The 12806-nt window shown below is 36.7% G+C and overlaps 1 protein-coding gene across 3 annotated transcripts in view; it reads left to right on the top strand.

Annotated features, from left to right (window-relative positions):
• LOC106076921 (afadin-like) overlaps positions 1-12275 on the top strand; it is a 31045-nt gene extending 18770 nt beyond the window's left edge. For all 3 annotated transcript variants that reach the window (XM_056034182.1, XM_056034181.1, XM_056034183.1), the window contains 21 exons: positions 78-278; positions 404-555; positions 662-750; positions 866-1059; positions 1325-1556; positions 1656-1960; positions 2586-2928; positions 3066-3145; positions 3539-3655; positions 3752-3817; positions 3962-4035; positions 4157-4275; positions 4378-4473; positions 4658-6236; positions 6528-6921; positions 7013-7192; positions 7593-7712; positions 7806-7927; positions 8064-8178; positions 8274-8387; positions 8750-12275. In XM_056034182.1, the coding sequence (XP_055890157.1) occupies positions 78-278; positions 404-555; positions 662-750; positions 866-1059; positions 1325-1556; positions 1656-1960; positions 2586-2928; positions 3066-3145; positions 3539-3655; positions 3752-3817; positions 3962-4035; positions 4157-4275; positions 4378-4473; positions 4658-6236; positions 6528-6921; positions 7013-7192; positions 7593-7712; positions 7806-7927; positions 8064-8178; positions 8274-8387; positions 8750-9679 (5622 nt within the window). In that variant the 3' untranslated portion in view covers positions 9680-12275. The remainder of the gene's footprint in view (positions 1-77; positions 279-403; positions 556-661; positions 751-865; positions 1060-1324; positions 1557-1655; positions 1961-2585; positions 2929-3065; positions 3146-3538; positions 3656-3751; positions 3818-3961; positions 4036-4156; positions 4276-4377; positions 4474-4657; positions 6237-6527; positions 6922-7012; positions 7193-7592; positions 7713-7805; positions 7928-8063; positions 8179-8273; positions 8388-8749) is intronic.
• Positions 12276-12806: the final 531 nt, after the last annotated feature.

Raw genomic sequence — 12806 nt, 5'->3', positions numbered from 1 at the left:
CAAATAATCAGCAAAGTAATTCTTGTCTACATTATTTGATAAATGATAATCTTAGTTTTTATTGCTTTTTTAAATAGCTTTCTGGACCTGACATTCGTCCTCGGCACTGTGTCATTGCCCATACAGAGGGTATAGTGACTGTCACACCAAATAGCCAAGATGCTGAAACGTATGTTGAAAGGCAAAGAATTTTTGAAACAACCATGCTGAAACATGGCATGACAGTGCAGTTTGGAAAGGATAAAATATACAGATTCTTGGACCCTCGTTTTGATGAAGTAAAATATTTTTCTGTTTGGCCAAGTTTTTCTTAAAGAGTATACTGTATAGTGAATAGACCTACGTGATTGATGATTTTCTGTTATGTCACATTTCATTCTAATGTTTTGTGTACATCTTCCAGCCTCCTATGCAGAGCCAGCCTTATCAACTCCCTAACAAAGCACAGCGTGGTCAGCCACAGGAGACGAATTTTGATGTGGATGGAAACATTGAGACTGTAGAAGTTACCTCTCCAGCACAGAGACCTACATCATGGGATAGCCAACAGAGAAGGTCAGTTTGAGGAAATAATTAGATAAGTCAAAGAAAAGAAATTGATCATATGAAGGAATGTTTTTACATTATCTAGTTAACATGCTTGGTTTATTGTTTTGGACAGGAGTAACTCGGATAGATCACCAGGATCATCTCAAGGCACTTACAGTACAGATGATCTTCTGCCTGCATCAGTGGAATATTTTATGGATGGTAAGTATACCTTACATATTTGACTGCTTCATATCAATGCAAATATGTTGCTGCATTAACATCTGCTCTGTCAGTCTATGTTGACGTTACATTTCACTTCTTTTGTGTTATTCAGCTGAAGATCGTTTGCTTCAAGGCTCAATACTAGAAGTGAACAGCAAGCAGCTTCAGTTCAAGTTGGCTCCAACCTATACCTTGTACATGGCAGTTAGGAACTTACTGTCTGCTCGGTCACCAGTTACACACAGATCACAGTTGGTGGCCGACTTTGCCAATAAAACTGCTAGGATGACTCAACAGAGTATTCAGGTTTGAATTCATTGTGTTAGAGCTTTACAATTTTACAAATTAAAATTTTTCTACTTTTTAAAAACTTTGATGGTGTCTAGTTTATATTTTTTAAAGTCTTTATAATAAGTATGTAACTTAAATATCCCAAGTACACCAAGGCACAATTGATTTCAGTATGAACTTTTTAATTATATAATACATTTTAGGGCTCTTTTAATTTGTGTTCTTGTCTAACCACTTAATTTACTGATTGATAATAATTTATTGTCACTTAACAATGTAGGAGCACCACAATGATCCATCAGCACTAGCATTTTGGATGGCCAATTCATCTGAGATACTTCACATGTTCAAGCAAGACAGAGATATCCATTCTCTCAGTTTTGTGGCACAGGAGATGCTGGCAGAAGCAGTGCAGACAGCCTTTCACCATTTGGTGAGTTGTCTTCAAGGAGACCTGCAGAGAGTCATGCCTGCCTTCTTGGACCCTTCTGACAATACTGATGCTGAGGATGGTAGGTTCTTGTAAATCATGTCTGTGACTAATTTTCTATTTGCTGATGTGCCATTGTTAATTTATGTAACCTGTTGTTGTTTTTTTTTTAATTCTACAGAAATGGGCCATCGCTACAACATGGGTCGGCCTACATTAACAGATGTTCTCAACACATTATCTGTGGCAATGACACTTCTCCGTCGCTGCCGTGTAAATGCAGCGCTGACCATTCAGCTGTTTTCTCAGCTCTTTCACTTCATTAACATGTGGCTATTCAACATTTTGGTGACGGAGCCCCAGCTCCAGCTGTGCACCAGAATGTGGGGCATACGTCTGAAAAGAAGACTAGGCAGTGTGGAAGCTTGGGCTGAGAAACAGGGATTAGAATTAGCCGCTGACTGTCACTTGTGTAGAATTATTCAGGTATGCCACTTCATAAGTTTCAGCACTTAACAACTGTGTGTAATTCTGTGATATATATTTGTAAACTCTTGTTGTGAGTACAATACTATACTTCACAAAGTAAAAGATTAGATGTATAGAGTTGAGTAACTTAAATGGAGAGTTTATTCTTAAAACAGGGGGAAGTGTCAAAGTCTTCTGTCAATAGCCAGATCAATTCCTAACTGAATATCTACTTTGTTGTTAAGATTTTAGCCACACGTTTTTATTTTTCTATAAATATGGTATATAAATTCTAAATTTGGGATGAAACAATATGTATATATTAGCAGAAATACTCAGCATTACCCCAGGAAGGGGTTAAATATATATTACAGCTTTTTCAATGATCTAAGGAACATTCATACCAAGTTTCATAAAGATTTGTCAAACAGTTTTTATTTCTATAAGGGAACATACATAAACTTAACATTCTACCATTTATAATTGATGATGAGAAATTCTTTTTTTTGTACAATTGTTAACAAATCTAAGCAGCCAAAAACATTTTTGGTTGCCTTCTTTGTAGATAGAAAAATAAAAGTTATAAACTCACCTAATTAATGTGATCCTGACCTAAATGGTTTACTTGTGTTTTCTCCTATAGGCAGCTCATCTGCTACAGACACCTAAGTTTAGTGCAGACGATGTCACAAATATCAGCTCTACTTGCTTCAAGCTGAACTCTCTTCAGCTGCATGCTCTATTGACACGTTACATACCTGAACCCAATGAGCCTCCTGTGTCTGCATCATTCATTGACAGAGTTGTATCCATAGCAGAGAATATGGCAGATGAATTGACTCGCACAGATGGTCGTGAGGTCAGACTAGAGGAAGATAATGACCTTCACCTTCCTTTCTTGCTTCCAGAAGATGGTTATTCTTGTGATACGATCAGGGGAATCCCCAATGGTCTTCCAGACTTTGTTCGACAACTAGAAAGCCAAGGTTAGTTTTTTTTTTCTTTCCATTCTTAAATTAGAAAAAATGATAGAAACCCTGATTATAAAATGTTAAACATTTTTGGAATGAATATTTCATTTACTGCTCTTTAAAAAAAATAATTTTTATCTCTTGACTTGTAGGTATTTGTAGATTCATCATCAACAATAATGCTTCAGGAAGTTGGACTGTTTATATGGGTGATGAACCTCCTTCACCAAATGTAAGCAATTAGTTGCACTGTCACAATAATAAACAAAAATGTAAATTAATTGCATAGGCTTGATTTAATATTTCACTCTTGCAAATTATGTCTTGTAAGAAAGTCATAATCAAAGGGAATGTAGTGTAACTTGACAAGACTGTGAGAATAGAAATGTTCTCATATAAAACTTATTTGTGGGTGTTCTGTTATGATAGCACAATAGTGGAATGATCTTCCAAAATCAGAACAATTTCTTATATCTGATGATAAAAGAGTTTTGATAAACATTATTTATAAGTTTATTATTTAATCTATTTTCAAGCACTTTCAGAAAATTATAAAAAACTTGAAAGATTTGTTCCTTCCCGTGCTTTATATTTATTCTTAATTTGTAATGATGTTGTATTTCAGTTGAAACTCAATGGTCCATCAAGTCCTGGCCATGGACTTCCTCCAACACCAGAGATCATCAATGTTACATTCAGCAAAGTCAAGGGAAGCATGGGACTCAGCATAGTGGCAGCTCATGTAATTCCTTAATATCACTCTGTTGTAATTCTATTTATGTGTTGAGTCAAACAACAGAAGTAAGAGGTACTTATACGTTTGCAATTTTTGTCTTAGGGTGAAGGCCAGAAAGAACAAGGTATTTACATCAAGTCAGTGGTGGAAGGTGGAGCAGCAGCGCAGGTAACTTTACTTGTACATATAACCTAGTAGCCTATCCTATCAGTTCACCTGTTTTGTTGCTTGGTATTTTAATGAATTTATCAAATTATGATTTTCCCCTTTAACTTAATATTAAAGCAAAACTACTTATTTTGTTTATTGCAGGATGGCCGGCTACAAGCAGGTGACCAACTGTTGGAAGTGGATGGTAAATCTTTGATAGGACTTTCTCAAGACAAGTAAGTTCTATAGCTTAAAACAAATCTGTAATATGTTCTTTTTTTTTTATTACTTATAAACAATTATTTTATGTTTTGATAGCTGAAATGTTAATCTTTCACTTCAAACATCTGCTCTCAGGGCTGCTGAACTAATGACGAAGACTGGACAAGTTATAAAGCTGAAAGTTGCTAAAAGAGCAGTTCTTTATCACAATCTGGGATCTTTGTTGAGCCAGCCATCTCCTACTAGTCAAAGAGGTTAGAGTGGAGTGATTATAACTATATGATAGTTTTGTCATTTTATTATGTATTATTGCCCCATTAGTCTACAATTAAATTTATACTTAATTTTAATTTCAGCTGCCCAGAACAAAAACTTTGGCCCAAATAGATTAGCCAGTGATGAAGGTCCACCACCTTATGATGGCCGTGATTCCAAAGCAGTTAATGGTTATGGTAAGTCAAAATCTAATTATTTTTTGAGTTTCATCTTTGTTTTCTTCAACTAGAGTAAATTGTGTAATGCTTTAAACTAATGAGACAAAACATTCTTGAGTTTCTAACTCTTAAACTAGACAAAGAAGACAGCTTTGATAATTGAGTACTCAGTAACAAATTTTGTCATTACTCTTTTATGCAGGTGACCAGAGTAAAATGAGAGCACCTTCCACAAGTAACATTGCTAACCCCAAGCCACCTCAGAACGATCCATATAATTATCGAAATGACCCTCGCTCTAAATCAACATCTAATTTGCATGTTGACACAAATCTGGCTCGCCAAGACATGTATCAACAAATAAAACCTGCACAATCAGTAGGCATGCTGCACCCATCATCTCCAGGTTATGGCCAGTATTCTCCTGGGGGCAGGCGTCAAGACATTAGGCCAAATGACTACGAAAACCAGCCAAATTACCCAAGGCCAGGTGGCACTGGAGACCGCAACTCTTATGACACCAGGCAAGGGTATAATTTTGTTGATCCACGACAAAATATACCTGGCCAACCAAAACCTCAGAACCAAGGTTACACTGGACAGAAAACCTCAGACAGGTCTTCTATATCGTCTAAGGCATCTTCTAATAGTAACAAAGATCCAAGGCCGCAGTCAGCTTACTACGACCCTCACAAAACAAACAGCAGAGATAATGGAGAGTATCCTACAGAGAGACCCAAATCAGATGACGTTGGTAGCAAGTTGAAAGAGTGGCAAGACAAGTTTGAGCCTCCCCGCCCTGGCTACAACAAAATGAACAGCGGAGGCAACAGCCCTCCCTACAGTAATATTGGTGGCCAGCCTCCACCACAGCCACAGCACAACCCACCTCCAAAGCCCACTGCTCATGAACGACTGTTTAGCCAACAAGCTATGCCACCAAAACCTAATAATAGTTCTTATGTTCGACAGAATGATTTCTATGAAAACACAGTGCCATTAAAGCAAGAACCTCCCCCTGCATTCCACCAGTTACAGAATATATCTATGGAAAGTGACTTAAAGCCTCGACCAGGATCTAAACCTCCTCAAATAGTACAAAAAAATAAACCCTCTGTTCAGCACACAGACTTGCCAATGGTGAGAGTTGACAACCGACAGACTCAGTCACGTTTCTATGGTGACAACAGATTGTCTGGACAGCCAACAAGTCCACAGGGTAGTCAGCAGCCTGGGTTCATGGCTCCTAATGTGCCCAAATATGACCAAAGGAATGTCCAGCCCAGCATTCGGAACTCAGGTCAGCAAGAATACAGTAATGACCCTAGATATCTTCAACAAGATCTGCGCACATCACCAGACCCTAGAAATGACCCCAGGAATGGTCCTGAATTTGACTACAGGGGCGTGCAGCAAGATCCTCGAAATGTTCCTGATCTAAGATACAACTCTGACCCAAGAAATGTTCAGCCTCTTTTACCACCTCCAAATGATGTACGTAATAGTGTATCAAGTTACCAAGACCAGAACCGACTCCCAGAAGCCCATTATCAGCAAAAGTACCCTGAGCCAGTCAACCATTATGGTGCATACCCAACAGATCCTAATGAAGGTTTACCTCTGCCAGCAGTTCCCCAGGCCATGGAGGACTACCAGGAAGAACTGCCCCCACTTCCACCCCCTCCTTCGAATGAGATTTTACTTGAACAAAAACTTGCTGAAGAACAACAGAAACTTATGCAACACATCAATGCCACCAATCAATTTTTAGCAACAGACAGGTATGTGCCTCTTCAACTACACATATAGTTTTAATATAACTGCCATAAAGTTATTGTCAGCAGTAAATTTGTAACAATCCATGCTTCTAAATTTTACCTTTAGAGTATCTTGTGACTAGAATATTAATTCAAAGTACCACTGTCCTATTTTTTTCTACCTACATATTTGTGTAAAATTTTTTCTCTTCCAAAGATATTGTCCCTCATCACTCAAATTTGTTGTAGACAAAATTTCATGATATCAATTGTGTTAATGCTATCATTACTTTTGAGTTTTTTGGTGTGTTTCAGACATCATAAGTACCCTAACCAACCTCAGCCCCAGCAACAAAGTCAATATCAACAACAGCAGCCATACCAACCTCCACCCCAAGCACAGCCATACCAACCTCCACCCCAAGCACAGCCTTACCAACCTCCATCCCAGCAGCAACAGTACCAGCCACCTCCACAACAACGCAGTCAACCCATGAACCGAGTGTTGCCACCGGGCTTAGACCTTCGTGATCAAAACCCATTGGGCTACCAAGTTGTTAAAGATGGCTACAGACCCAATGACGCTCTTTCACACCCTAATTACCAGAACATCAATTATGGTGCTGAGTCTCAGCCTCCTCCCATTCCACAGCCTCCATCAGAATATGATTCTATTGATAACCCCGCCTTAAGGGTACAAGGATTTCAGGTATTTGATTGTTACAATATTGAGAGGGTTACTTTATAAGGAGTTTTTAACATTCAGAATAAAAACACGAATACTATTTCTAATATTTCAGGTGAAACCAGCAGTACCTCCCAGTAAACCTAAACTAAAAGATCGTTTAGATCTCAACACAAGATCTGCTTGGGATAGAGATGCTAAAGAAAAGGCACAAGAGGAAGAGCAAGAGGAATTGTTTCGTGCCAGAGAACAGGAAATAGCTGAACTGGAAGCGAGGCCATTTTTGAATCCATCAGTTAGTCTCTAGATTTTTCTGTTTACTTTCTGATAAGGGGGATAAGAGTTGAAAGGAGAGGACTAGGGTTAACAATCAATGGATGAGAATTAACCATTTGTTGATGGTTAACTTATAATTTTCAGACATTCCTTGAAAAGAAGATAATTATGTCTTACACTTATCCATGTGCTAATCTAATTGTGCATGGCACTAGGGAAGAAGAAGCACTTATTAGTCCTCGCATATGGAATAAGAAATGTGTCATTATCGAGAATGGTAAATTTTTTAAGACAAGAACAATCAACTTTACCCATATATAGATTTTAAAAACAATTGAATTGAACAACAAAATGAATGGCTATGAGAAATTGTTGACTTACATTCCTCTAGTATTACTTTATGGGTTTATTTTCAACAGGATCAAGACAGATTAAAGAAATTAAAAACGGAGCATGAATTTCAGAGACGTGTTAGAGAAATAGCTGAGAAGGGAGACTATGATTATGAGGATGATGATGAAATGGCAGAAAGGATTTATGTAAGTTTGATAACTTTGCTAGGATATACTTTTAAAAAAAAATCAAATTTTAAATTTTTTTTTTTTAAACTTAAAAATGTTGTGTTATTTAAGACTCGTGAGAGAATAATACAGACCCTGAAAGAAGATTTAGAAAAGTCTCGAGCTAGATTACAAGACTTTGAACTGGCCCAGCAAAGAGCTGATGTAGATAGAGAATCTGAGAGACTGAAATCGTAAGTTTCATTTCACATTTTTTCAAGCTTTTTAAATAGTTTTATTTTGAAGTATTAAAACAGTGGAATGACCATTTGTTTGTCTTTCCCCATTGTCATCTCACAAAGTCTTTTATTTGCTTATCCTTTGTTCCAGTTTGGAACGGCGACTAGAGATGCATGAAAAAGACAGAGAAGAGCAGCGGCTGCGGATGCAGAAAAAACAGGAAAGAAGAGCAAAAGAGCATCAGGAACAATTAAAATTACAAAGGGTAATTTAAAAATAATGTTAGGGTTTTAAATGAGTCAATAAACACTTATTCAATAATTGAGACTAACAAGTACACACTTTTGTCCTGCCATTCAGGAGACTAGAGAGCGACAACGTCAGAATTATGAAGAACAAAAACGTCTGCTTCAAAAAGAAGAGGAAAAAATCAATCAAAGGAGGGAAGAAGAATTAAATAAAAAAAGACAATTTGTAAGTTATCAAGAATAGTAATATTAATAATAAATAGTCTTTATTATCCGCTAGGAATTTTGTTTTATAGTTGTGCATTGCAAACATTTGTACAAGATAAACGTTCATACCCCAGTTTCTCTTTAACACTACATGCAAAATTGACAACAGTAAGTTACATATTTTTCAACGATTTTAATTGCCAAAGGAACAAAGAAGAGTTTTTGTTTCTATTTGTTTTTGTGACTTGTATCTTATATCTTCTTAGTGCAGTCAGCCTATAACAATTGAATTAATGATTATAACTGTTGAATGACCTAAAGCAAAGTGAATGGAAAATGTTGACTGACTTTTAAAAGACAAATGTTTGTATTATTCCTCAGGAAAGAGAACGTCGTCAGGAGATCCAGGACAAACAAGATGCTGAAGAAAAGAGAATGAGAGCTGAGATTCGAAGGGAGGAGGAAGAATATCTGCAGCAGCAACTTGCCCAAGAAAGACAGATGAAACAGCAACAGAATAGACCAATTCGAGTAGGCGATGAAAGGAAAAGGCTGGAATCACTGAATTCACAATCCACTACTGGACCCCAGAGCCCAACTTCTAACTACGCTCAGTATGCAAATGTCAACAGTCAGGGTCAGTCTGACCCTTCTCAGGCTCCCCCTCCCCCAACCAGGAGTGCTTCCTCCTATGAAACATTTAATCAGCACCAGTTGAGGGCTTCATTCAGGGCGAGCAGCAGTGCAGAGTTCCCTCCTCCTTCAGCTTTGAACAATAGCAACACAAACAGCACAACAGGGCTTCCCTCTGCCTTGAAGAGCTCACAGGAACCCCCTCCTACTGCCAAGAAGTCTGTATCTTTTAATACTCAAATGAACACGTATAAAGACAGGACGCCCAGCAACTCAGTCTCCTCTTACAAGTCACCGACAGGATCACAAACTTTTGAGGACCTCCCCCCACCATCTTTCAGCCCTGACACTGATGTTTTTGATACACCGAACCCTCCTCTGTTGAGGAACAATAACCCCATGCCGAATGACAGGCAGTCGGACGTGGTCTACAACACATCTAGCAACACCCCTAATGTCATTGGTGCCCAGGAAGTGTACAGGGACCCTAGATCCAGGATTGAAGCGAAAAAAGCTTCCCAGTCAACAGTCCGCTCCCAGAGCACAGATAGGATGTCATTCCGAGAAAAGATGAAGTATTTTGCCACTGAAGCAGGGGAGGACACTATCAAATTGAAGCCTAAGGCATCAAAAACATTGAGAACAATAGAATCTCAATTGAATGGACAGATCCAGTAAAAAATGTTCTTGAGACGTTGCTTTATCTCTGTGCCCATCACAAGCAGCATTATAGGACAAAACAATTTGTCTTTTACAATGAACAAAAACAATCACCCGACTGTGAACATTTTAGTTGTATTTTATTTTTAGTTCTGGTTTCATTTTTTTTTTTTAAAAGATCTTTTCCTTTAAAACTATCCTTCCAAATGTACAATATATACTCCTAATGGAGATAAACATTGTGTATATATATATGAAACAAAACATTTTAAATTGATGTGTTATAATTATGCATAAAAAGTGTACTATAAAACCTGAAGGAACATATCTATCATGTTATAATGGAGTGGAGTCCATTGAATCATAATAGCTGACAGTTTTGTGATGATAGCAGTTTGTTGTAGACTGCTACACTGTTGTGTTTAATGACATTTGTGGTGGCAGTAGTTGTATATTGGGTATCTTTATGTTGCTAGGGTTGTGCCAAAAGTGTTTGCATTCACAAGGATTCTTTGAATCTCTGACTGGAGAAAAGCTCATAATGATCATTGATAGACCACACTAGTTTTGGTTTCTAGTTAAGGTAACTCAATACTTTTAGTTGTTTTTTTTATCTATCCAAAATGTAGCCCCTTATGTATGTGTTCAGTTTTGAGTCACTAAAGCCATTCTAGATCACTGTAGCCCCTGATCTAAGGAGACGTCATTAAATGATGATGTCATCACAAGAAAGGAATGGACTACTACTTGCCACTAAAGCTCATTATTCTGGTTTGGAAACGGGATCAAACAACGAAGACAGAAAGTGTTGCTTTGTTGTGTTTTGTTTAGCTTTTGTCTGATGAGTATGCTTGACCTATAATCTCATGATGCAGTGTAGCACATGTTAGTACTCTTCTATCAACATGTATTGTCAAATCTACATATATATTTGTGTACACTTTATTAATTTTTTTTATCCATTTACCATTCCTTCATATGGATTATTTACTAATTTTTATTAGTAGTAGGCTTGTGTTTCAATCAGTGGGAGAGAAATATTCTTTATTCCAATTACACTGAAACCAGTCTGTTACATTAAATCTATTAAAATGATTGTTTATGCATTTAATTTAATATACACCTGCTAATGTACTAAGTTTATCTTATGATGTTCACTAGAATGTAAAATGAAGGTTTTATTCCTACTGGATTGGCCTTCAGCTTAAAGAATTGAACACTGCCTTGTTGACTTGGTTTCCTACAATATGTGCCAGTGGTTGCTGTCAGGATGGTTGTGAAGAATGTCTAGACACATTGAACATATGGTGATGTATACTGGAAGCTGTACTTCACATATCATGTTCATTCGTTCTGTATCTTAACCAAGCTCACTGATGGTCAATTCCTTAAATATAGTTGTGATTAGATTGCTAGTCTAAGAGAATAGTTAGCTGCTTGGTAAGACTTTATTACAGATTGCACTGGAGACTTACTTAGTACAGCTATTCCATATTACTAGTGCATGTGTGTGTGTGTGATAACCATGACTTGAATGTTTGTGTCTACATTTTGCTAGTTAAGGATGCCTAATAATCTAAGGCACTGGCCACTTGCCCAACACAAACTGGTTGTTGCCCTGTCTGCTAGTACATATATATATTGTAGCAATACATCTAGCAAACTATTCAATAAATGAATTTATATATTTATTATATATTTATATACAAAACTTATTTGGTTATTTAATGAAGTGTTTCAAAAGTCAAATCTTATATTTTGTAAATATAATTTAAAACTTCTTTTTGAAATTTAACTTCTTGTTACTTTGAGTCAATGTATTTATGATTATCTCATTGACTCTGTACGTTATGATTCTGAACTTTAGAATGTTTGTTTTGTAACATGTTTTTTTAAGCATTCACAACATATCTAATAACTGTATCTAAATAACTGAGTTTTGTTGAAGAGCTTTGTTTTATGTCATGTTTCATTTAAAGAGGAATTATGAGCAAAATACTGGCCACAAGTGACTTAATGTTTGAGACTATCATGATCACTGAAGATTCTCTTGCATTTAAATGTTTTCTATGAATTCAGTAAATACAAATATGTACAAATCTTGTTTTCCTGTTAAGATTAAAAGCAAAAATTACATGAACTTTGACGTGTGTTTTTCGGCTGCAACTAATACTGTAACTGAACACTGATGTATATAGATTCTCTGTAGATACTTTACCTTTAATTAGTAGGCAATATACTAAGTGAATTGAATGTTATGTTCAGACATGTAAGATCTGTATATTAGTAGCTTATTGCTCTTTTTGATATTACCTTTCATATTGTGTACATTCTAGAGATTCCTTCTCTCACTCTCTAAATTATATCACCATTTAGTCGTAGCCGAGCACACACACTATGTGCCCAGCAGCATGTACATAGAAACATTCAGCTTCTTAAATATGGGGTGAGTTTGTTGCCAGATTTAGTTCAACTAACCATGAACAAAAGTTGTCTTTTTACTGACTAGTTTCATTTTCCTTGATAATCTCTCTCTCTGTATAATTCTAAATTGTTCACTGATGTGCAGATAAATGAAAACATTTCTTTGATTAAACTGCTGATTAACTTTTCAGACATTTTTATTTTGTATTTAATTACGCCTGACTGCTAGTTTGTGTAATTAACTGCAAATGTGATGAGTAAATAAGTCAATACTGTTTAAGTTTGAGACTCAAAAGAAAAGCCATTATTGAAGACAGTCACAGAAGATGGAAAGAAAATTTAAGAAGACGCCACTACACAACTTTCTTTGCATGAGATACAGGAAAATATGCAGGTCGCAACTGGGTCTACATAGTTATGGGAAACACTGCACTCATCCTTAATATTCTGAATTGAATAATAATATGCAGCCTTGTAAGGTATGTGCTTCAGACTGTCATTCCATGGTCCACCTTGCCTGCTGCCCCAACACTTTTCATCCTTGGGGAGGCTTTGGCTGGAATGTTATTAACTGAAGAACCATCCTATAAACAAAACAAAGGTTACAAGATACTCAATAATTTTCCTGTCACTTTCCTAAAGATACAGCAGCCTTAACGGACATTCAGTCTACTATAGATGACGTTATAATGATAAATCATTTTGACCAGAATGTGGCTGG

Source organism: Biomphalaria glabrata, chromosome 6 (genome assembly GCF_947242115.1).
Source record: "Biomphalaria glabrata chromosome 6, xgBioGlab47.1, whole genome shotgun sequence".
NCBI classification, from domain to species: Eukaryota; Metazoa; Mollusca; class Gastropoda; family Planorbidae; genus Biomphalaria; species Biomphalaria glabrata.
Note: the sequence above shows the minus strand (reverse complement) of the source record. Positions and strands in the feature narration are given on the sequence as shown.